This window comes from Equus quagga, chromosome 8, assembly GCF_021613505.1.
Source record: "Equus quagga isolate Etosha38 chromosome 8, UCLA_HA_Equagga_1.0, whole genome shotgun sequence".
NCBI lineage: Eukaryota > Metazoa > Chordata > Mammalia > Perissodactyla > Equidae > Equus > Equus quagga.
In genome coordinates, this window is record NC_060274.1 from 127375918 (window position 1) to 127402768 (window position 26851).

The following is a 26851-nucleotide window of genomic DNA, read 5'->3' on the forward strand; positions in this document are numbered from 1 at the left end:
AAAAAGAACTCAAAGACATCTCCCTATTACTTGTTCTTTCTCTTGATTTTCAGTGATTTGGTCTTATCTTATACTATGCCTGGTAATTTCGGACTTAATGCTGAAGTTTGTCTTTGGAAAACTGTAGCAATATTTTGAGACATTAGATCATATTATTTTCCACAAGAAAGGATTTATTTTTTTCTTCAGACAGGCACTTAGGGCAGAAAAGATCACTTTAATTCAATCTGCGCATGAGCTGACTTGAAGCTGGGTTTCAAGTCCTTGTGAAGACAGGTTTTTTTCCCCAGTTTTCCTTTATTCTGAGGGTACAGCCCAGGGATTAGCAAATGTTTTCTGAAAAGGGCCAGACAGTAAATATTTTAGGCTTTCTGGTTCAAGAGGCAAAATCAAGGATATTATATCAGTACTTATCTATCAAGAGAGTACACAAATTTCCACTAATTTCTTGTAACTACTATTATTCAAGATATGGTAATAATCAAGTACGATTTTTTTGGAGGGGGGTAACACAGGCCTATTAATCAAAAGAATGGAATCTGGAGAGAAGATAACATTTCACTTAACTGGAGTTGAAAGCTACTCTTCACTACCATTAACATGGACTATAATAACTGTTCATTTGTTCATTGTGATACACAATGAAATTTTACATATCCACCTTTGAAAAACATCTTTTCACATAGAGGTACTGCCAAATACAGATATCACTTCAAAAGCACATAATTTTATCTGAGCATATTCATCTTTGAAGGGTATTTATAAAACTTTATTGGAGTCTTCTCTTGATTTTGCTTTTAGTATGTCCTTATATTGCAGGATAATCACTTCCAATGCAAGGACAGGCTGAAGCTCCTCAATCACACAAATGGATTTGAAATATGTAAATTTCCTTTGTAGTTGCCTTGAGGTTCAAAAACTGCCATTGAAACTGTAGTTCGAGCTTAGAAACCTGTACCAAATTTATGTGGGAATGGAGATCTTACTTTTTATTTTAAATTTTCATAGCATGAAAAGTTTATGAAGCAGCTTGACATGACTTGTGATTCAAACAACACTAGTTGTAGAAATGACTTTAACAGAGTATAAGTTTCACATAAAAGCAGTGCTTTGCCTTGTAATTTTAGGTTCATTCATTAGGAAATGTTACAAAGTCTTCAGTAAAAGTTAACTTCCGAGTCCATTAAATATTTGATTTACGGGTTGGCGAAAATCTTCTTATTCAGAAAAATTTTAATCTCAGCCCTAAATTCGCCAATCTTTACCACTGCTAAGACATCAAACTGCTGCGTGATAGGGCAACTCAGTATATTCAGCTTCAGTTTCTAACAAAACTTCTTAGAATTTGGATGGTGACATTCATAACCTCGAATGAAACTCATCATTGACATTATTAGTTTAATAATCCATGGCAGATTTAAATGTCTTCTGCAAAGTACCTGCTGGTAACTGAATACAAAGAAAAAACACAGACTTTTAAACACCATTATGTTTTAACAAGCTTTGTAAATTTGTCCAACTAAAGCCTTTTTCTGCTCCATACTTATTTTTAGCACCATTAGCTGTAACATCTCTTAGCAGATTCCACTTCAGGTTGTACTGAATTATTAGCGTATTCTTAACTTCTCTGATAATATTTTCTCTGTAGTTGTTTCATGCAGACTACTCAGCAAAACTAATTCTTCAGTCACTTCAAACTTCGCACTGACTCCTAGAGTAAACAACAACTGAGCAGTAACATCTATTGGCTCATCAGGAGCCTAGGAAAACCACCAGAAATCATTTGTATTTTTTTCTTTTTTGAGGAAGATTAGCCCTGAGCTAACATCTGCTGCCAATCCTCCTCTTTTTCCTGAAGAAGACTGGCCCTGAGCTAACATCTGTGCCCATCCTCCTCTATTTTATACGTGGGATGCCTATCACAGCATGGCTTTTGCCAAGCGGTACCACGTCCGCACCCAGGATCCAAACTGGTGAACCCCGGGCCGCCGAGAAGTGGAACGTGCGAACTTAACCGCTGCACCACCAGGCCAGCCCCTGCCTTGTTTTTACAATGAATACTGATACTGCTCACAATGTCCTCAACTTTTGAAACAACTATTCTTGTTGAAAGGCTAATAACCTTACACAAGTTTATTTTCTGTGCACACATTTCTTCAACAACTGTAGTCAAACACGATTTAATTAACTCACCACTGATAAACAGCTTTCCTTGCTTGGTTAATAAGTGAGCCACTCACAAACTTACTTTAGTTGTAGCCTCATTTTCATTTTTCCCTTTTGTAAAGAACTTCTGCTGTGATGAAATAGTCCATTTTAATTTACTTTTTTTTCTGATTGTTACTTTCCTGTGAGTTGGGAATAGTGTGATGAGTGTTCAGCCTGGTAATGCTGACATACATTGTATTCTTTTAGTATAGCTTATAGAGTCCCACGACAATAAATATATTTGCCACCTAATTTGATAACAACAGAATCCACTCCATTACGCCTCAAAAGCACTACAGATAAAGTACACTTTTCTCTCCTTTTCTTGTTTTAACATGATAGGTTTGCAATAAAAGAAGTAAGATGCCAGGACAATACATGTGGTAATCAAACACTGATGACTCATAACTGGTCACTGTGATTTGTAGCATGTCCACAGGAGTGCAAAGGATATGCTGTCTCTCCAGCCACAACTCAACTCTATCACCGTGGTGCAACAGAAGCCATAGAAAATATGCAAATGAGCGAGTGTGGCTTTGTTCCAATAAAACTTGATTTATGGATACTAAACTTTAAATTTCACATGATTTTCATGTGTTATCAAACATATTCTCTTAATTTTTTAACCATTTGAAAATGTAAAAACCACCTTGGCTTGTGGGCCATTTAAACACAGGCAGTGGGATGGATCTGACCCACAGGGCGTAATCTGTAGCCTTTAGGGGTCCCAAATGAAAGTCTAAGTAATAATGGCCCCTAAAACCTGTTTCGTCTTCCTACCTCTATGGACTACCAGAAACTCTTCTCAGCTGGTGTTTTATGAACTGAACAAACGCCTCAAGGAGAAAACGAAAGTTAACATGAGGCTGATCACTCAGCTAAGTCTTCCCTCTGGGCTCTCACTCCCTCACGTCTTCACCTGTCTGTCTATCCTCTAACACCTTTAAGAAGTTCTTTCAAAAAACATTTTATCTAGCTTTTCTAGTTGAAGTTTTTCTGCTATAGGTCGAAGCAGAAGTAATACTTGAGCTACCAGCTATCAAGCTATATTTTATTAGAAAGCTACAGTGACCATGGTGTGATATTGTCACTGGGATATAAAACTAGAATAGAGAGCTTAGAAACAATTCACACATATATTGAACATTTGTTAGATGACAATTATATTTCAAATGAGTGGAAAAAAGAAAAGAGGTTTCAATAAATGACATAGCAACAATTGGCTCTCCATATGTGAGAAGATAAAATTGGACTCCTATAGGACAGAATACATAAAAATCAAAAACACTTAACTGTTATGGCAAAACTATAGAAATGAACTCCCATGTGATCAGGGACACATTAGAAACTACTAAGTGTCTTAATCTTTAAATAAATACATTATCATGATTCAAAATGCAAAACTTTCTAAAGGGCATACAATGAAAAGTCATCTTGTAGCCACACGGGATAAATTACCTAGAGGCAAAGAATTTTACCAGTTTCTTATGTGCCTTCAAAAGATATTTTATGCATAGGTAAGTTCATGTTATTCTCCACCCCAACCCCTACACTTTACATCAAAGGGATTCTTCACAATATCAAAGAATACCACTTACCTTCTGACAAAGGTAAGTTCATTTCTTTAAAACAAACTTAATTAAAACTAAAAAGAAAGATTAAAAAGAATGACATTTACTGAGAAAAGAAGTCAGGCCAAAGATATCTTCACTGAATGAGCCTTCCAAATTTAACTATTATTTTACCAAATAGGCATATCAAACTCAATCTTCCAAAACAGAAATTTGTGTTTTCCTCTTAGCTTCCACTCAACTTAATTCCCAATAAAAATTTAAGAATCAAGTTGACAAGGTAAAAGGAAACAAAGACCAATGTTTAGGTATCAGTATACCTCACAGCATTCCAAGATCAAATCTTAGATTATCTTGCTGTATCCAGACTTTGTAATTAGTATTTTGACAAAATAATCCATAATTGATCTTTGATTTCTTCCTTATAGCCTTGCATTTTAGAGGAAAGAGACAATATAATTTCTTACTATATCAAATGAAGAAACAGTACAGACAGGTAGCATGACTTGGTGAATATGTCACCTGACATTAGCTAACAATGTCAGACACAGAAGAAGTAGTCAAAATTCCTAATTCTCTCCCATTAAATATGTAATTATGTTTTGTTTAGAAAAGCTTACAGTACAAATACACATTTGAAGTCGTTGACCTTACCTCCTTAAATCTATTAATCCAGACTCAGTAATTCCTAGTACACTTCCTATAACGTTTATTCTATGTCGCATCCATCTCTTCACTGTACTTCTTCCTCTGAACATTGTCTACAGGGGTCAATCTTCCATCTTCTTTTCTCTTGTTTAATGTTCTCCACTGGCAGTTTGATCTGCTGTCACTGCTAGTTAGGAAATTGTCTATGATTCCAACCCTAACATTAGCTCCATCAACGTTTCGTGGGGTTTAAGGTTCAGCACAGGCAAAACAAAACTCTTAATTTTCCCACATACTCAGGCTTGAAACTACAGACATCTGCAACTCCATCTAACTCATAAGGAATGCAATACTCGTCATTCCATCCCTAAAACACTCTATCTTTACATCTCCCACATGATACCTAAACTCAGAAACTTACATTCATTGACCTTTAATTATAGCAGTAATCCTAAACCTTTTTGTGTTCAAATACACCTCTTCCAATTTAACTACAAAGGCTGGAAGAGTTCAGATCTGTTAATGCTGCTCTTCCTACTAAGAAACTTCATTAATGAAATTCCTCACCTTGGCATGCAAAGATAGGAACCTTAGCCATTCCTATTTCCCACTCTTCCCCCCATACTCATTCTCCACTCATTCTCATACATGTGCTATTTTTCCAAAATCAACATGCTCTCATACTTTAAAATTTTGTTCAAGATGACCCTTTCTAGACTCTCTCTGTTAACCTATCAAAACTTACCCATCCTCCAAGCACCATCTTAAATCTTTCCTACTTTTTAAGTATTTTCAGGTTCCTTTCAGTCAAAATATGTTTTCAATAATAGACACTGTTAGTTACCTACAAAACACCCAACCCATCTCCTTTCTTCCTAAGGATCTCAGTTTTATTCAGATATCCACCCCTCCTCCAAGCAGCAATGTGCTTCAGAAAGGGTAGGTACTGTTCCCAGCCCCACAGGAGAATCACAGTCTAATCAAACAGTGGTTGTCCCAACACTTTCACTGATGATTGGTTTACGGCATGAACATAGGAGGTAATGCTAGTTAATGAGATGTTAGGAGAAATCTGCTAGGGTAGAGGAGAGTGTATGGAAAGAATTTTCCTTAATTAAAATAATAATAAAGAAAAGGTTCTTTTTTTTTCTGTCTCTAAATGTTATGAGGCTATGATGCTTAGGGCTTCTGCAAACATCTTTTGACTATGAAAGGAAGTGGACCAAGGAAGAGACCAGTATACTCTGGACGCACAATGTAAAGAAAGTAAGGACCCATCAACTTGGCATCATGAAGCCACTAGACTACCCATCAACCTAACTCCTGATTTCCTACTGTGAAAAATATCCAGCACCCAACAAGGTAAAACTCCAAATAAAGATTACCAGGCATACAAAGAAGCAGGAAATCACAACCCAAAGTGAAAATGACCAAAACTGACACAGATGTTAAAATTAGCAGATAAGGACATTAAACCAGTTATTAGAAGTGTATTCAATATGTTCAAAAAGTTAAGTAAACACATGGAAGAGACTCAAATCAAACTGCATAAAATAAAAACAATATCTGAAATGAAAATTACATTGGCTATGATTAACAGCAGATTAGAAACTGCAGAGGAAAGGATCAGTGGTCTTGAAGACATAAAAACAGAAACTAAAATTAGGCACAAAGAGGAAAAAGAATCTAAAAAAGTGAAAAAAGCATTAGTGAGGAGCAAGACAACTTCAAATAGCCTAATACTTAGGTAACTGGAATCCCCAAAAGAAAGGAAAGAAAGGAGGAACAGGAAAATTATTTGAAGAAATAATTGTCAAAAACTTTCTAACCATAATGAGAACTATAAACTCACAGATCCAAGAAACTCAACAAACCCCAAGCACAAGAAACACGCAAAAAATTACACTAAGGCATAACATAATCAAATTGTCCCAAATCAGTGATACAATATTAAAAGTATTCAGATAAAAAGACATGTTATGTATAGAGGAACAAAGATGAGATGACACCAGATTGTTCATCAGAACAATGCAAATAAGAAGATTGCAGAACAACATCTTTAAAGAACTGGAAGAAAAAAGTCAAGGAGAGTTCTATAGCTGGCAAAATATGTTTCAAAAATGAAGGTGAAATAAAGGTACTTTGGAAACATAAATGCTGAAAGAATTCATCACCTGCAGACCTGTACTGCAAGAAATGTTAAAGAATATCCTTCAGGCAGAAAGAAAATGATACCAGGTGAAAATATGAATTTACACAAAGGAATGAGGAGCTCCAGAAGGGGTAACTACATGGATAAATATATTTTTTTCTTATTATTTAAGTCTATTTAAAAGATATCTGTTTAATCAAAATTAACAATAATATCTTACAGACTAACAAAACATATGAAAAAGTCAAATGCATGACAGCAATAGCACAAAGTCCAGGAGGTTAAAAATGGAAGGAAATGGAAGTAGATTTCTATCATACATGAAACTATGTAATATCACTTGAAGGTAGACTATGATAAGTGAAAGATGTATACTACAAATCCTAAAGCAACTAATGAAATAACAAAACAAAGGCTTCTAGGTAATAATCCAAAAGAGGATCTAAAGTGAAATCATAAAAAATGCTCAATCCAAAAGAATGCAAGAAAAAAAGAAACAAATAACAGAGACAAATAGAAAAAAACAGGAAGACAATCACATTAAATGTACATGGCCGAAACATTCCAATCAAAAAGCAGAGATTCCCGGATTAGATTTTAAAAAGCAAAACCAGTCCCTGAAAGAAATGCACATTAAATATAAAAGTATAAATAGGTTAAAATAAAAGGATGGAATATATACCATGCTTACCCTAGTCAAAAGAAAGCTGGAGTGGATATATTAATATCAGACAAAGCAGATTTCAGAGTGAAATACAGGATTTTTTTGTTACTCACAGTCACAAGTATCCTAATCAATATCTTTCCTCTAATCAAAGTCACAAAGTTGTTTTACACAACCACTATGACACTTATCACACCCTGTCTATGATGGGGAATAATTCAATGTTGTATAGTAAAAACCACCTACTACGGTCCTGTAGACAGAAATACATTGAAATTGAGACACAATCCAATTTTAGGACTGTGCAAAAAAAGGGTTAACAATAGCAGGCCTGAGACTCCTCTCCTTAGAAAGGCCTGCATGAACAGCTGACATCAGGGAACTTGGATTTCAGAAGGGCTCCCACAGTTCCCTAAGTGACAAAGGCAGTCTACTGTGCCTAGACTATCTGTGCACACAATGTGGCTTTCCTTCTGGTATGTGCTAGGCAGAGGGTACCTATGTGATAAGCCCCCAGTAAAGACCTTGAGCTTCTTGGGGCAGGAGCGTTGCACACACATTGCTGCATTTTCATTGCTGGGGGAAGAGGGTGCTCTGTTTGACCCCTCATGGCAGGGAAAGTGCCTAAGGAAGTCTGCGCTTGGATTCTTCCAGACCTTGTCAATGTCTTTTTCTATTGAAACCCTTCCATTACATATCCTTACCACATCCCAGCAGTAAGTCTCAGCCATAACTGTAACTCTATGCGGAGCCCTAGGAGTCCTTTTAGTGAGCCTCCAGCGTGGAGGCAGTCTTGTGAACCCCCAAGAGAAACAAGAGAATTCGGACCTGTGAATGTTTGCTCCTTCCTCTTAAAAGACTGCAGGAGAAAATGAATAATACATACTTTGATAATTTTTTTTTAATTTGTACTGCAAAACACTAGGATTACATAAAAAACAGTACTAGACAACATTATTGCTAAAATAGGGACTTACAAATCACACCTTACATAAAGATGCAGACTAATATTTTAAATGATCTTATACAAACCTACTGTCAGTTGGTTAGAGGAGGGGTGTGGAGAGAGACTTCTACCGTATACTGATTAATTTTTTTTACCAAAATTACATTTATACTACATTGCTTATCTACATTCTTAATGTGTACCGCAACTTTATTATAGAAAAGCTATTTATATTGTTCTCTTTCACAGTCTACAAAAAGAACCCAAACTATAAAAAGCTTACAACTCTTCTCACAGAACTCAGTTGGTTTTACACAGACATCTGGCACAAAATAAGTGTAATACAATGGAATTTCAATATGGACTGGTGGCAGGAGAGGAGGGTGGAAAAACATAAAAAGTTTTCAATTCTAAGTAGGGAGATGACATGAGTAATTTTTCAATGTTTTATTTGCAGAGAACATTTGATTCAGAACTAGTTAAAGAAACAGAAACACAAGTTGGAGGTTTAAGGGTTATTTCTTCTGGGGGGCAATGAGCAGAGAGCAGGAAAGATGGGCTTCAGGTAAATAAATGATCAAACATCTATGCAGAATTAAACTACTCCCCTGGTAATATTCAAACTATCCAGACTTCCACGATGTTGGTAGCACCCCCAGGGCTCCAAAGAGGAAATTAAAGGAAAAACACCAAAACACTTCCTGAAACAGAGGTTCACAGGTGAGCATATTCTTCCATCTAGCAAAAGATACAGTTCCCCCCTGGAAAAACTGAAAAACAATCTGAGGGAAATCCCAGAAAAACTAAATTGCTTGATAAAGAATGCCATTTAACATGTGAGGAAATTATATTAAATACACTAATTTTATAATAGGAATAATATTACTAATTAAACCAAGATTTTTTAATCTCAGCACTACTGACATTTTGAGCTGGGTAATTCTTTGTTGTGGGAGGCTGTTCTGTGCCTTGCAGGACGTTTAACAACAGCCACTAGGTGCCAGTAGCACATGCTCCATTCAAGCTAATGTACTCCATATCCTCTTTCATTGGTAAATTCCATTCATGCACTCATTCATCCCGTAAATGACTCTCTTGTGTTCCAGGTACTTTGTTAGGCACTAGAGACAAAATAATAAACCAAAACAGATATTATCCATGCCCTCATGGTGCTTACAGCCCTGGTTGGGGGGGACCAAAATTAACAAAAGACTCTCACAATGTAAATTTACAAATGTTGGTAAGTGACATAAAGAAGAAATACATATTCTAATGAGAAGGTATAATATAGATGCATGCTCAAATATTTCTTATTGAAAGATGCACACAGTCAGAAAGTTTAGGGAATACTGCAACCCTTCCATATGAGCTTTGTACTTTGTTCTCTTCCACCTTCTTAGACTGAAAGGCCTGATTCTAACTTCAGTTTATTTCAATGTCTGTCATAGGTCTGGGGTTTTTTTTTAAAGAAAGAGGATTCTCACAAAAATAGATCTAAACAGAAGTACTGCATCATTTCCACAACCATTTTTCAATCCCAATCAAAATTATCGAAATTTAACCAGTAAATTTTCACCTTCTGTAATCAAAAAGTATTCATTTTTTAAATTTTTAACAAGATGGCGTAAAACATACCAAAACTTTTTAGAAAATTTTAAACAGATCAGGGAATTCTATATCTAAAATTTTTTGGCAACAAACATGAGAACAATTTTTTGGTCAGCTGGTTGTTTTTTACAGACTTCCATTGTTTCTGGCAATAAAACATCAATAGAAATAATTCCAACCAGCCATTTTCAAAATACTCAACCTCCAGCACAGGTTTCTTTGAAAAGTCATTACACTCTCATTGTTGAAATGTCACCTTTACCTTAAAGATGCAGATGAAACGTTTATTTTCTTTGAAAACAGAGGAAGGTATAATACATTCGGCCACATATCATAATAAAGGTCAACAAATTTAGAACATCTGTCTTTTGGTAAAATAAAAATGTACTGTAAAATACTGATACATGCTACACACAGATGAACCTTGAAAACATGCGAGGTGAAAGGAGGCCGACTACATATGCTATGATTTCACATATGAAATGCCCAAAACAGGCAAATCACAGAGACAGAAAATAGATGAGCTGTTGCCAGGTGCCAGGAGAAAGGAGAAACGGGTACAGGGTTTCTTTTTGGAATGATGAAAATATTCAAAAGACAGATAATGGTGACAGTTCCACGACTCTGTGAATATACTAAAATCCATTGAAATATACACTTTTAAAAGGTGAGTTTTACAATGTGTGAATTATATTTCAATAAAGCTTTTATAAAGAAAAAAACAAAATGAAAAAGTATTCTAAGTTCAACAGCACTTTTATACACTTTGCCCCTAGGGAACCTTTCGAGATCTCAAAGATTTTCACTGTCACTGCTCCCCTGTCCCTAGCTGCTTATGTAAAATTGTAAACATTTAGTCTAAGATTTTTTGGCAATTATAAATTTATAAACTTGTATAACATTAACCATATTGGTGACCTCCTTTAACACTCTGGCACTTCAGACTTCTTTCTTATAATTATGAACGATTGCATGAATGTGCTTTAGTGCTATTCTGGGCTACAAATATTCATTGAGGAATGACCAAAACAGAAAAAGATCCTTGCTGCAATGGCACTACTATTCTAGTGAGGGGAGATCAACAAGATTATTTAGTAAATATACATTATGTTAGATGGTGCTAAGTGCAAAGGAGGAAAGAATCTATCAGGGACATCAGAGGAGGAGGAGGCACTTGACATTTTCAATAGGGAGCCCAGCAAAGCCCTCACTGATAAGGTAACCCTTGAATAAATACCTAAAGGAAAAGAGGGAGCAAGCCATGCATATATCTACGAAGAATATTCAACAAAGAGGGAACACGGACTGCAAAGGCCCTGAGGTGGATCTATGTCTAGTGTATTTGAGGACGACCAAGGAGGTCAGTGGGGCTGAAAGAAGCAAATGAGGGTAAGAGTTATAGTGGGTGATGTCTTAGTAATGGTGGGGGGGGTGAAGATCATGGAGAGCCCTGTCGGTTAGGAAGGACTGGCATTTTTTTCTCTGAATGAAATGGGAAGTCACTGAAGAGTGTTAGATAGAGGAGTGATGTGATTTGATTTATGCTGCTTATTTATTTATATCAATACAGACTCAAGAGTACTTATTTTATTCTTTGGATTAAAATCCAGTATCATCATTTATTTTTCATTTTTTTAAAGATTGGCTCCTGAGCTAACAACTGTTGCCAATCTTTTTTTCTTCTTCTTCTTCTTCTTCTTCTTCTTCTTCTTCTCCCCATACCCCCCAGTACACAGTTGTATATTCTAGTTGTGAGTGTCTCTGTGCTATGTGGGACGCCGCCTCAGCATGGCCTGACGAGTGGTGCCATGTCTGCACCCAGGATCCAAACTGGCAAAACTCTGGACCACCGAAGCGAAGCACAGGAACTTAACCACTCGGCCACTGGGCCAGGCCCTCATCATTATTTTTTATTGTTGCTCACATTGGTACAGCTCTTAGGATCTCCTTCAGGTTGGCTCCTATGATTCTAACAAGTCCCCATCTTTTTGAGTACTTCCTTACTTTCTGGCACCTCACCTTGTTATTTTTCCTGCAGCATGAACTACTTCTCAAGGAGCCAGGGGGCCAGCCCCGTGGCCGAGTGGTTAAGTTTGCATGCTCCGCTTCAGCGGCCCGGGGTTTCGCCGGTTCGAATCCCGGGCACAGACACGGCACCGCTCTTCAGGGCATGCTGAGGCGGCGTTCCACACAGAACCACCAAAGGCACTCACAACTAGAATATACAACTATACACTGGGGGGCTTTGGGAAGAAGGGAAAAAAAGAAAGGACTGGCAACAGTTGTTAGCTCAGGTGCCAATCTTTTAATAAAAAAAACAAAAGAAAAAAAACGAGCAAGATTCGTTTTATTGGAGAAGAGTGGTTAGAAACCAAGATCTGGGAACAAGGTGTCCTCACTGCTACTGGGGTCATTGCTTCCAGGCCTTCACAGCAGAGAGAGCTAGGAAATATATGTATGCGTACCAACCCACGCATATACATACATCTATATTTCTGTATGTCTGCATAAATATTAAAAACCATGAGTTTATATTGATATCTCTGATTCCATTCCAAAACCACAAAATTCATTTTAGCCTTATTTGTAGCTCCTTTCTCCAACACTGAAAAACCTAATTCTCATTGTCTACCATATATTTATTTATTTGCTCACTTACAGTATACACATAAAGTAGTTTCAGAATTGCTAACCCGTACCCCTGTGAGAAACACCTGTGTCACCAGATAACACAGTATGTGCAGTTCCTTGTCTTTAGCTCAACGGGTACCCAGTTAAGATACTGTTTTCCAGTTACTTAGGTTAGCTCTTTTCCTCCCTATCCCCTTCAGTGTGAATTTTGCTACTCCTTTCTGCGTTTCTCCATTTTTTAGATGGTTGTAACTGCTTATTTAGAGGGTATGTGAAACAATTCTATCATTTTAAGAGTCAGAGCTATGCAAAAAGATATATCTGAGAAGTGTCTGTCACACTTCATCCCTGCTACAACAATCCCACTATCGTCTTCTTCTAACCTCTTTCCCACTCATCCTCCATAGACAACCAGTCTCTTTAGTTTCCAGTTTATCTTTCTTGTATTTCTTTTCCAAAAACTAGCATATGCATGTATATTTTCTTATATCTCATTCTTTCTTACATAAAAGGTTGCACACCATAAATGGTCTTTCGCAGTCTTTTTTTGTTCCACTTAAAAATATATTGGAAACCATTTCACATCAGTTCATAGAGATACTCCTCGACGTATTTTTACAGCTGCACAGGATTCTACTGTGTGAACCATACCATAGTTTATTCAATCATTCTACTCTGTGTAGTCATTTAGGTTGTTTCCAGAATGTTGCAAACTAAGCACTGCTGCAATTATTAACTTTTAATAGCACAAGTATTTTGTATTACTGGAGGTACATTTTCAGGATAGATTCCCAGGAAGGTCAAGAGCTAAATGCGTATGTGGTTTGTTAGGTATTGCTAAATTTCCCTCCAGAAGATATGTACCAATATGCATTCCCACCAGCAAACTACAGTGCCTATTTCCCCACAGCCTTATCAGCAAATGTGTTGTTATATGTCTGAATTTTTGTCAGTGAGACAAACTCTTCTTTTCTTAGGGGCAAACTAAAATAGTTCTAGCTAAGTAATCTATCCTGTGCCTATTTGATAAAGGAGAAAACCGAAAAACAGAAGAAATGGCAACAAAAGACTGACAATACTGTAAGTTTTGACTGAGTAATGTAGTGGAGAAGGAAAGGTCTGACAATACTGCCACTAGTTTCCTTCTAATCTCATCTCTCCATCTACTCCAAGTACAGTCGTGCATCGCTTAATGATAGGGACACGTTCTGAGAGATGCATCATCGGGCAATAACTGTCACTGTGCGAACAACACAGAGTGTACTGAAGGGAAACAAAATCTGCCATCCCGAAATGTGTCTCTTTAACATGAGGATTATTTTAATAGGCTGATTATTTTTTAAAAACAAAAACTCAGAAAGTTTTTCTTTTTATCTCACCCTTAACTGCCTAAAATGATTCAGATGAAAAACCCTGCCTCAGGAGAAGAGCTATCACCTTAGCAAAACACAATCTGGGTGGTAGACAGGGAGGCACCTAGAAAAGCCTGTTTGTTGGCTCCCCTCTGTGCTCTTCTGTTTCTGTGTGGCCAAACACTTGTTTTCCAAAGGTTTGCTCCTTTTCACCTTCCTGTGAATTCCTCCCTTCCCCTTGAAGTCCCTGCCTCTCCCCAGCCCAACATCTTCTTTTGTCTTTAGCTGAGGATGATATTTAAGGTGAGGGCTTTGGTCATTTTGGCAAGTTACTCAGTTTTCCTGGGTTTCTCCCATGTATACACGTTATTAAACTTTTGTCTTTCTCCTGTTACTATGTCTCATGTCAATTTAATTCTTAGACCAGCCAGAAGAACCTAGAAGGGTAAAGGAAAATTTCTTCCTCCCCTACAGCACTTACACAAACCTAGGTGGTATAGCCTACGCATACCTAGGCTATATGGTACTAATCTTATGGGACCACCATCAAATATGTGGTCTGTCGTTGACCAGAACATCATTATGCAGCGCATGACTGTACTCCATCTGCATTCTACCTGCTTGGGCCCACTCAATACTAATACCCAGATAAAGTGAAAGAATGCATGTCTTCCATGGCCTTGATTCCTGTCAGAGTTAGGGCATAGCCCTAATCTCTAAATTCCATTTAAATATTATTCAGTAAGTATTTAAAGAATTAAAATGGTATCTTCTGTCCAAAAAGGACAGGATGAGGCAAGCTTTCTTTTATGTATCTTCTTAGTGAAGAAAGCTAGGAAATACATGTATACATACTGACTCAAGCATATACACACATCCATAGATCTATATTTCTGTATTTGTATAAATATTAAAAACCATGAGTTCATATTGATTCCTCTGATTGCAATCGGCCACCACAAAGCTCATTTTAGCCTTTGTTCATTGCCTTTCTTGTAAAACTTTTCACCGTCACCAAATAATCCAAAGCTACTTCTGAAGTAGTTCATGAAGAAATAGCGCTCGTTGGTCTATCACAGTCTGGATCTGGCCATCTCAGTATGTTCGGACTGTGGAATTTACCATTATGCATTATATTGCTCAAAATTTGGTAACATAAGCATTTAAATGTAATGTCACCTTTCCAAAACAAGCACTCTATCTAATGTGACTAATCTTGAGGTGAGATGTACTCATCCATATAAATTAGATCATTTTGATAATTTGAGTAAAGCTAATGTTATAATAATTGAATAATTACTTGAATCTAAGTCCTTGTCCCAACTATATTTTTGAAAGTTTTACCTATATTCCATCTATATATATATAATTTCTACGGTCAAAAATTCTATTTTTAATATTCCTTTGGAAAGACTGTTTCATTTCTCCTAAATATACTTGTCAAAAACCAAAGGGAATTTGTAGTCAGCAAAGCAATTTCACTTCATAGCGTTTGTTGGTTTATAGAAGGAAGGTAAATATTGCATTTATTTTTGTGCTCATTTCAAAATTACATGAAAATCACAGTGAAAGCTTTAAAAGATGGGAGAGTGTGTATATGATATTACTTTGGGATAGTGCCAAAGAGATGAACTGAACTGCCAACTTGATTGAAAAGAAATATTTTAATCAATTTTTAAAACATCAAACAAAGCTAGTCCACATTGTAGACTAAAGACCTGTCAAATCTGTCTCTCTCGTTTTAAATCTTCATCAAATAGTTCTGTCTTAAAGAATAACAACATAGACATATAAGCTTAATTAGGAATTTTCAGTTCTAAAAATTTTAATTTCTGGTTTGAATGTAAAATATTTTTAAAGCACAACTTAACATTATGTTCTGGTGATCTGCACAAACTATTCTTGGATATAAATTAATAACTTCCTATTTTAAGAGTTTTTACTTTATAGTAATCATTTAATAGATAGTTCTTGCAAGTGAACCTTTTTGTTGACTAGAGTAAATTTATAAAGCTGTGGTTTAAATACTTCTTTCTTAAACTTACTTCTGTGCTCCCTGAGACAACAGCTTTGTCCACGTTCACTAATAATGATTCTTCCATCTGGCATACTCCCAGAGACCACTCCACACAACGGTGATGAGCCCAACAAGTGCCTAAAATGGTTAAAGTGAAAAGGAGCAAATGAATAAACATTAAATACATTAACACTAATAAGTAAAGACATAAAGCCCTGAACTAACTCTAATGTCTAAATACACAATGGTATCCTATATTTGTGATATCACTAAAGCAGTCCTTCTCAAAATGTGGTCCAGTCTCTGGACCACAGCATCAGTATCATCTGGGACTTGTTAGAAATGCAAAACCAAGACGTACTGAATCAAAAACTCTTGCAGTGGTATCCAGAAATCTGTTTTAACAAGCCCTCCAGGTGATTCTGATGCAGATAAAAGTTTGAAAATCACTGAATTAGTGATTATTTCTTCAACCAAAAAAAAAATTAGTTTTTAGTCATTTTATTTAAATATTACTATAAGATATTTTATTTGGTATCTTTACATAAAATATAAAGAACATTATTTATACTTTAAGACAAAGAGGATATATAGCAAATAATGTACATATAAACCTCTATTCTGCTCCATCCCACACCAAAAGCTTGTTTAAATTCTCTATCACATGGCACTTGACCCACTATCAGTCAATATGCAGCTCAACTGTAGAACGAAACTTACTCAAACTCCCAACAGCAGCACATCATGAGTATGCGTTACTATCCCATTATAACAGGATACCCACATGGCTAAGATCTATTGTCCTTTACCCTACATTAAACAGACCTACACTGCCATGTTCCCCAAGTTCTCACAGATCCCTTGAAAATCTTCTCTTTCCTCAACTGTCAGATCTCCATGGCAGCGCTATCTACACAAGAGTAAATGCAAATATTTATAAAGCATCCAGTCCAGTGCTGGCCCTATGCAGATGGTAAACAAATTAGATAAACATAATTACACAATTTATTTTAAGCAGGCGTACTTAACAACATTTTTTACAATGTGATAATTATTTCTAGATGAAAAGTATTTACCATTTAGTTGAGAATTCACTAAACTTAAAATGCTTACAGAATCAAGACCAGTTCATACCTGTAGGATCAACTAAGGCTTGGACATCAATGGCATCTGGAAGGCCAACCAGACTGAGTTCATCCCATAATTTACCAGCCTGATCATCTGAAGCAGTCTGCGTGCTGACACTTACACAAGATACTATATTCTGCTGAGGAGATCGTTCTCTGGAAAAATAAAACAAAATAAAATAGATGCAAAAGTGATAAATAGAAAACTGTTTTGTTTTATAACAACTTAAATATAATGAATTGCCAAATCAATTTTAATTTATTAGGCATAAATGTCATAAAACAACTTTTAGAATACATCTGTCATTATTCATAGTACAATGTAAAACTGGATTGCTATAGTCTATCATGCAAGCAACAACTACAAAAAAAAGTCTCCAAATCCATAAGGAAGTATGAAAAATTATGGTTGGAAATTTATTTTGCCATTCTATAATTTTTTTTAAAAAAATTGACATCTAGTATTCTAATAGGAGCCATATTTTATCACAAAAAATGAATATTTCCTTTAGCCTTAGTTGAAATGCTTACAAAAACATAACCCAATCAAATCAGAAATTTTAACTTTATCATGAGGACTACCACAATAGATCTGGCAGTTAATTTTATGTAAAGAAAGGTTATTTCCCAGGGGAAATGAAAACCCACTACAAAGTGTGAAGAGGGAGGTAGTGGGAGCACAATGTCTCAGCTGGAGCTTTCTTACGGTCCCCTCGACAAATCTGGACAGCTGGTCTGTGACATGACGTTGCAAGAACTCTCTACCAAGACTACCTCACAATCAGAAGCAAAAAGCAGAAACAAAGTAGCTACTAGTGGCTTGGGGAATAAGGAAGATAGTGTAACAGCAAAATCTACAGTATAAAAATGAACACTGAATAAAGTATACAACATATGGGAGATTTCAGACTTCAAGGCCTTCAACTTCAGATATTAATTGAGATCATTAAGTAAACAAAGACTACTATTGTGTTTAAACATTAAATATGGGAAATCAGATGACTGGCACTAAAACTTTAATCTTCTCCTGATATCATAGTATTTAACCTGATCATAATTCTGGATTAAATCACTATTGAATATAGATCATAACTCACTGCACTTCTGTATGCTGGATATTTATCATGATTCCTATTAAGAGAAAATCAGCACAATGACCAGGGTACTAAACTTTTTTATACCTGGAATCATTGAAAGAAAAAAAGTATTAACATATTTCAATAAGTACATTTAAATATCAAACCATTTAAAAATAACCAGTATTTTTAAAGTTCAGCATTAGAAATGCATAGACTCACTTTTCTAAAAGTTTAGCATGCTATGCTAACTTTAAATTCTCATTTTTATAAAGGCCCACAGTAAAATGAGAACAAACTCTTTCCTATAAATATAATTTCCATTCCTATGAATATATTCTTCATTACTAATCATTGTTATTTTATTGGGAGAAAAAAAAGGCTAACAGTTCATCTACAAAGACTAATGTATTGTTTTAACATATCTTCTTTGCACTAGTATTTAATGGAGGGAATGGGTAAAAAAAATCAATAAAATGATTAACCAGTCTATTACTAACCAGCTCCTAACCAGCAGCTTAATCAAATTTTACCTTCAGGTTTTGCAGCTGGTTTGTATGTCAGTAAGATGCTGCTGTCAATCCTAAGGATGACAGCAACCCAGCTTAGGAAAGATCATCAAGAGAAGTCAGCTGAAATATACACCCCCCAAATTTTAAGTCCAAAACAAAAAGAGGAAAAGAATCCTTAATTATATATTCTTATATTTAGTGCACCGAGAGGAAAACTATGTTGAAAACCTCCTTTTCAAGTTAAAAAAAAATTTTAACTAGCTGTTTATCTAGTTTATAATTTAGGTTTATAATTCACTAGTAATATTTTATAAATATGTAAAATCATTACCAAGCTAAACTAATTGTCCACCCCTAAATGATTTCCAAATTTTATAAATGTGCTTTATTCCTAAGGTCCACTAACTGGCTTGTAATCATTACTTAATAACTTGGTAAACACTAAGTGTATATAAAGACACTAATTAAACAAAGGCTATTTTTAAATAATTATCTTAGCTTATAAAAGTTCTCACTAAAAAATTAACTTAGTTTATAAAATAAGTAAGTAAATGAAGCCAAACTGTATTTCCCAGAACACGTGTACATATAATTGCCTTTATTCAAGACAGAGCATGAGGATATAAGATATAACCTGATCTAATCCATTAAATTTGCTAATTACTGATGGACATTATAAGTTTGCTGGACTTTCGATATATTTTATTACGATGTAAGCATTGAGCTGATCACAAAAGGTAAAGCTCTTATATTTGATCTGGCTACGGCCTTTAAAGCACCAAGACTCTAAACATAGTACTTGTAAACCTTTTTGAGCTGTTCCACCTTAAATTCTTTTAAAAGATTATCTTTCTTGTTATTGTTTCATTTCCTACTTCAGGTCTTCAAGGCATTGGCAGCAGTCCAAACAAAGGAGCCAATCAAATCAGTACAACACAACAATGCCTTAATACTTAAATTTGGATAAAAGCCACATAACCACTTGGATGATTACATCATCACCCTCAAGGAGCAGAGCTGGTTAGCTTTCCAACTAAATTAATTTTTACACGTCTCTCATAGACTACAGAAACTTCCACGCCCTCAACTACCAGAGCCAGTCCACACATTAAGAGGGCCTTCAAACAAAATTCTACAACATAGAAAAGAATTTAACTCCAAAAGCAAACACATTAGACAAGCGTTTTGGGTAACAATAATGTCCATGAATGTATATAGTCAATACAAATATATTAGTAAATTCTTATTTCATTAAAAGAAGGGTATCTTCTTTAGCTTTAGAAAGGGCATTCTCAGAATATACTTACTTAGAAAGAAAGTAAGTTATTTATTATGGTAAGAGTTTACAGGACAGATCAATATTTTCTGAACCATAAAAATAAATAAATAAATGACACAAAGAATGTGAATAGTGAAAAACACTTTGGTTTTGCTATTCTGTTATGTTATCTTCTTACAAACAACTAAAAATTTAGAGGAAGAAAAGAAAGACTCCATTAACCTGTTTTATTTTCTTTCCATTTATAGTAAATTGCATGAACTCCCTTTAGGTTTATGTTATGTTCTTTAAAGTTTTCCTGTAAAAATTAACTTTTGTGACTTTGTTTATATACGTAAAACAAACTTTTTTTTAACTAAGAAAATGTTGAGAAAAGGAGTGTTTACTGGGTTAATGGTGAGTCATAAAGCTTTACTATGAACCTATAGATGTTGAAAACATGAGAAAAATGTTCATTAACAACGCCGTTTATAATATGCATAAACATTGCAATGAAAATAAATTATATATACTCTACTGGATTCCAATCATTTAATTTCAAAATTGCTTACTTTCTCTGTCCTCTTTGTTTTCGTGGTGCTGAGTTTTGTATTTTCTCACAGGTTCCATTGCTGTTGTCATCAACGTCCTTCTTGTTAGAAGTTTGGCTTTTCCAGGGCAAGATAAATCCAGGCGTTACTCTAAATTGTTTCAAGTCCCCTTGTCCTAAGGAACTTTTTTCACCACAGTAACAAAAAGCACAGAGTTGTTCACTGGTAGAAATGAAATGTAAGGAAGACAGAAAAGGAAAAACTAGTTTTATTTAACTATTTTAAGAGACAGACAACTACAGATACTTGTGCTTTAAAATTAAATATTATGTCTATAGTGCAAGCTAATTTTTTAAACGTCTATACCATAAGAACAATTAAGTTTAGTAACAATTATACATTTGAAATTCTACTTTTCCACAGTATAATTTTGTAAAGCAGTAAACATAGCAAACTAAAAGAATTCTAGTTTGTACTTATAAAAACAACTTTCATTTAAATCTGATTCAAGAAAACAGAGCATTAAAAAGAATAAGTGGGGGGGGCAGCCCAGTGGCACAGCGGTTAAGTGCACACATTCCGCTTCGGCGGCCCAGGGTTCACCAGTTCAGATCCCGGGTGTGGACATGGCACCGCTTGGCAAGCCATGCTGTGGTAGGCGTCCCACATATAAAGTAGAGGAAGATGGGCACTGATGTTAGCTCAGGGCCAGTCTTCCTCAGCAAAAAGAGGAGGATTGGCAGCACATGTTAGCTCAGGGCTAATCTTCCTCAAAGAGAAAAAAAAAAAGAGTAAGGGGGCCGCCCCATGGCTGAGTGGTTAAAGTTCCATGTGCTCCTCTTCAGCAGCCCGGGTTCCTGGGTTCAGATCCCGGGCACAGACCTACTACTCCACTCACCAGCCATGCTGTGGTGGCATCCCACATACAAAATAGAGGAAGACTGGCACAGATGTTAGCTCAGGGCCAATCTTCCTTAAGCAAAAAAGAGGAAGACTGGCAATGGATGTTAGTTCAGGGTGACTCTTCCTCACCAAATAAATAAATAAATGAGAATAAAGGAAGTAAAGCTGAGGCTGGGGAAGAAGGTGGTTTAATGGATACTCAATTCCGTACCAGCTCTCTAAACAAGTGGTGACAAAGTTCTATTTAACTACTTGATGGAACGTCCTTCATGCATGATACATATACCAAACACACATCCACAAAATATAAATTCAAGTAGTTACTGAGTTAAGCAGTTAGTGACGGGGGAAAGTTAGTGAAAGGGTTTAAGAGGAGTAGGAAAGGGATGAATGGGTGGAGCGCAGAGGATTTTAGAGCAGTGAAACTATTTCACATGACACACTGTAATGGCAGACACATGACATTATGCCTTTATCAAAACTCATAGAACTATATAACACAAATAATGAACTCTAGTGTAAACTATGGACTTCGGTTAATAATAATATATCAATACTGGTTTATCAACTGTAAGAAATGTACCACACTAATGCACAATGTCAATAATAGCGGAAATGGGGGGTGGGGGGAATGGAAACCCTCTGTACCATCTGCTCAATTTTTCTGTAAACCCAAAATTGTTCTAAACAATAAAATCTATTAATTAAAAAAACATTTAAAAAGTTAAAGGACAAAAAACCAATATATATTTATAGGATATATGCCTAACGAGGAATGCTTATAAAAACAGAATTTAAAGAACTACTCCTCTTGGATACATTTTCTCTTCACAACACATTTACGGCTGCGGTACCCAACTCTTTCTTCTCAGGTATTCAAGTTTCCACCATTACCTCTGCACTATTTACCCCATAAACTTTCATGATGTCTTGCATTAACAGGTGATAGAAATAATCTACAATCTTTTCAGGAGATTGTTTTTAACTTAAGCTAAATTCATATTGGGCCTTTCAACTAATTATCTTCTGTTTACGAAAGTTACCTATTTAAATTTTTCCAATATTACCTATTTCAATTTCATAATAAACTGTTGCCCACTGATATTGAGACATATAACAACACATAATTAAATGTGGTCTATTTTGAGAAAAATAAGGCCAAAAAGGAAAAAAAGCTTTTTTTCTTCTTGCCTAAAAGATACTACCACCAGTATCCTTTGCTAGTATCTTACTAATTTTGTAATTTTCTTATTTATAATTTTCTCTACGTTATTAAACTTACATTTCTTTCATCAAATCCCATTTCTGGTTTGTCTCTTCCCCTAGAAACATTATCTATGAGGAGCAACAATCAGACTGACATCATAATCATCATAATAATAGTGGTTATATGACTGTATACAATTGTCCAAACTACTAAATGGGTGAATTTTACTCTATGTAAATTGAAGCTTAATTTTTTTAAATGGGAAAAAAAGTTAGGGGACCAAGACAAAGAAAACAGAAATAGGAAGTATATATTTAAAATTACTAGAAAATGGGGGCCGGCCCGGTGGCGCAGGAGTTAAGTTCGCACAGTCCGCTTCTTGGCAGCCAGGAGTTCACCGGTTAGGATCCCGGGTGCAGACATGGCACTACTTGGCATGCCATGTTGTGGTAGGCGTCCCACGTATAAAGTAGAGGAAGATGGACACGGATGTTAGCTCAGGGCCAGGCTACCTCAGTGAAAAGAGGAGGCCTGGCAGTAGTTAGCTCAGGGCTAATCTTCCTCAAAAATAAAATAAAAAAAAATTACTAGAATATGGAATGCTAGATGAGAAATGCAAAGAGACATGAAAAGTATGATAAAGTACTAATAAGACTAAGAAATCAATCAGACCTGTAGGTCTGAAATTCTTTCAAAATTAAATTCCATAGGGTAAAGAAACATGAGGTCTGAGTCTTAAGGGAAACCCTCTTAAAAACAAAATATACTATACAATAAATAGAAAAAAATATCAATCCAATAGAAAGCAGAAAAAAGTATCGCACTCACAGAGCTCACATGACAGCAAGGGAGAGAAATAATCAAATGAGCTGGGAAATCATAGGTGCCACAAAGAAAAATAAAGTGGGATTACTGCGTAAAATGTGGTGAGGCCTACTGTTTTCTTTTTTTTTCATCCTCTTTTATTTTGAAACTTTTCAAACCTTCTCCAAAATGGGGGGAGGGGAGTAGAGAACAGTAATAAGAACACCTGTATACCCCTACCCCAGGTTCACATCATGGGCTCTCTTTTCCTGAATTGACTGAAACTAAGTTGAGACAAGAGGATGTTAGGGAAGGCCTCTCTGGGGAGGTAAGCCATGTGACAGAGAGCACAGCCAGCTCTAAGGCCCTCAAACAGAATCACAATTGGCATGTGTGAGGAGCAGTGGGCAGATGGTAGCACAGGAAGTAACAAGTGAAGTCAGAGAGGTAGCCCAGGTCAGAACACAACCTGTGAAACATGGTGTGAATTTGAAATATCAAATATCATTTACATATTTAATTTAAATTTAACAGCCAGCCATTCAAGAGAGTTCAGGGAGACCTGATTTACGTTTTAGAACGATCATTTTTGCAACTATGCTAAGAACAATCTGGACTGTGGAAGTAAAGGGAAGAAGCAGAGAGGCCAGTTAAAAGGCAACTATGGCCTCCTAAGGCTAACAGGGGCTTGAACCAAGATGGTAGGGAAGTTAAGAGGGTAGGGACTTGTTTGGGATATCTTCTTAAGCTGAGCTATGAACTTTAGGATATAAGATATGAGAAAAGATAGAAACCAAGGATTAACTCAAAAGGTTTTGGCATAAGCAACTGGGTGAATATTGGTATTATCTATTGAAATGGAGAAATTCTGGGGAGATTTGGGGCACGGGTGATGTCAAAATCAAGAGTGGTTTTGGACATGTTATGGGTGAGGTGTCTAGTATACTTTCAAATGGAGATGTCAAGCAGACAGAGGGATAGGAAAGTCTGGTGGTTCAGAGGAAGGTGCACCCTGGAAGTATAAATGTGGGGTTCATCAGCATACAGACGGGATTTAGCTATCAAATTGAACGAGTGCTCCCAGGGAGTGAGTCTAGAGATAAAAGCAGACATGCTGAAGACTTTGGCCTGAGGACTCCAACATCATAAAGGTGGGGAGTCTCAAAGAAGCCATTAAAAGACAAAACAAAGGAGGGAGCTGTGCCAAAAGCAAAAGAGAAAACATTTCAAGAAGATGGGAATATTCAACTATGGATGATTTCACAGTTTTATTCACGTCTTTCAAATAAGGTCTAAAAACTACAAGACTTCAAAGCTGAATTATACACAGATGGGTTATAACGTCCTGTATTTCTTTTTTTATAGAATGAAGAGAGGGTAAGGAGCAAGTGTATAAACTTAAGTTTACAGGTAAATGTCAAAAATCAATCCTTATGCTAAAAGTTCAGAGTTATTTCCCCTAGTAGGAACAGCACACTGGTCATATTCTGTTGTGGGCTGAGGAGAGTAGAGCAACACGCGAGGCTATCACTCAGTTCTACATCACCTGAGCCCACACAGACGCTCTATCCCAACTACACACAGAGCTATCAGCCTCAAACCTAAAGCTGCTAAATAATAAAATTCCATCCAGATTTACGTCCTGAGCTTGTACTCTGGATTTTCTCTATGGTCAATTCACTGCGCTTCCTCTTGTCACTAACTCCAATGCAGCTGCCTTCGTTCTCTAACCTGATTTTGGCTTCTACACCAACAGAGACCAGGGAGCTCGCAGATTCCTCAGACACAGAACGCTGAAGGGCTGGCATCGGCTGTTTGCTGCTGTCCGCTTCTCCTTCAGCATCCTCTTCTGCAGACTGTTCTTTGATTTCTGCTTAACAGTAAACAAGAGAATACAAAGTCATTTTTAGATTTACATCAATCTTTGGTGAACTAATCTATAAAGTACACGTCACAAAGGAAAAAGAATGAAACAACAAATGACAATACACTGATACAGGAAACGTATGTACATAATTAATGGCACTGTTTATATTTATTCTGTATTGTAAAATGACAATCAAAATAGTGTAAAATGTGGCATACTTTTCCTTGTCCCCAAATTACAATTGACTCAGAGAAGTTCATCTTAGTAATAACTGTTAACAACCTTATTTTCAGGATTATATCAGTTCATCGACAGAACAAACGTATTTCAATGTGACATTTAAAAAAAGTTCCTTCATAATTTTTAAATTGAAATTATCATTAATTTAAAACATTCATTACCCCCTCTAATTACCAGCCATTCTAAAAGCTAAGTTATTGGAAAGAACACACCTTGACTCCATTGCCTTTTTCAATTATCCTCAAGATTCCAACTCCAAACATCTCAAACACTTTCTTCTTAAGAGGCAACCGCACTGCTGAGAGGATTTTCAAACACTGTCACCCCTAATATCATTCTTCTCTTTGAATAAAAGTGACATAGCTGGATTCTTTCCTAACTTGAAGTTTACTTCGACCTTTCCTGCACCATCCACAAACCAAAAAACAAAATAACCAAAAAAACCAACTTAGAGTCCTTCACGCTCCTCCTCTCTGTCTTTCCTTCCTCTTACCACCAAACTTCATGAAACAGGACTTTGGAGTGACTGGACTCCATGACCTTTCCCCTCAACTAACCCTTCCTACGGGGCATCATCCTCCCACTACAGCACTGTTCTCTCCACCACCACTGATCACAATAGAATAATCCAGGGGCCACATGCAGGCCCTCGAACATTCTAGAAATTCGTCTGGCACCAGAAACTACCTCCTCCTTAGTGAAATGCTCTTCTATCCTTTGTAAGCTGGGAGATATAATGGGTTACTAGAGGCTTGAAGTCATAAAGACTGGTCTCAAGTATCAGTTCTACTAACTATACAACTTTATGTGAAGTCCTCTCTCTCAGCCTCGATTTACTAGCTTGTAAAATTAGAAAACTACCATCTATCTCATGAGGTTGCTAACAAAGATTAAATGGTCTAATACCTGTCTCTTCAGCTGTATCTTTTAGACCTCTCAATGTAGAGCCTTCTGTATGTCCTTTTGTGCTCTTATTTGATGAACTTAATTATTATCCAGGTTTCAACAATCTCCTTCGGACTTATTGATGTTCAAATCAACATCTCTAGCCCTAACTCCTCTCTTGAGTTTCAGACCTTATTTTAACTGCATACCAGACATATCTAACAGCTTGAATGCCAACTTTCACACCAAATTTGATCTCATCTCTCAGATTAGCACTTCAATCTGACTTCCCTATTTCTATGACTATCAAAAGTCTCCTAGACTCAAAATGAATTTTAGGGAACTATTTTGACGAATAATTTTGAGAACTATTAATCATTTAGTTAGAAAAACTACAAATAATTGTGAATCCTGTCAAATCATAAAATTAATGATGAGATGAGGCAAACAGATGGTTTTGGTTTTCCTATTTAAAATAACATGTTTCTTTTTTAAACTGAATTAGAAAAGTTGACCATAAATTAAGTGGTTGTGGACCCTATCAATCACAGTGTCTGCCCTGTCTAAGTCACAAAAAATTGATATGGAGTACCCCTGAATCAAATCTACAAATATAAAATACGT

The 26851-nt window shown here is 36.1% G+C and overlaps 1 protein-coding gene across 1 annotated transcript in view; it reads right to left on the minus strand.

Annotated features, from left to right (window-relative positions):
- The window catches only part of KMT2C (lysine methyltransferase 2C), a 267769-nt gene that overhangs the window by 148789 nt on the left and 92129 nt on the right, over positions 1-26851 (minus strand). The window contains exons 3-6 of the mRNA XM_046670589.1: positions 24967-25108; positions 20343-20543; positions 16932-17080; positions 15826-15935 (exon numbers count right to left, since the gene is read on the minus strand). Coding sequence (XP_046526545.1) covers positions 15826-15935; positions 16932-17080; positions 20343-20543; positions 24967-25108 — 602 coding nt within the window. The remainder of the gene's footprint in view (positions 1-15825; positions 15936-16931; positions 17081-20342; positions 20544-24966; positions 25109-26851) is intronic.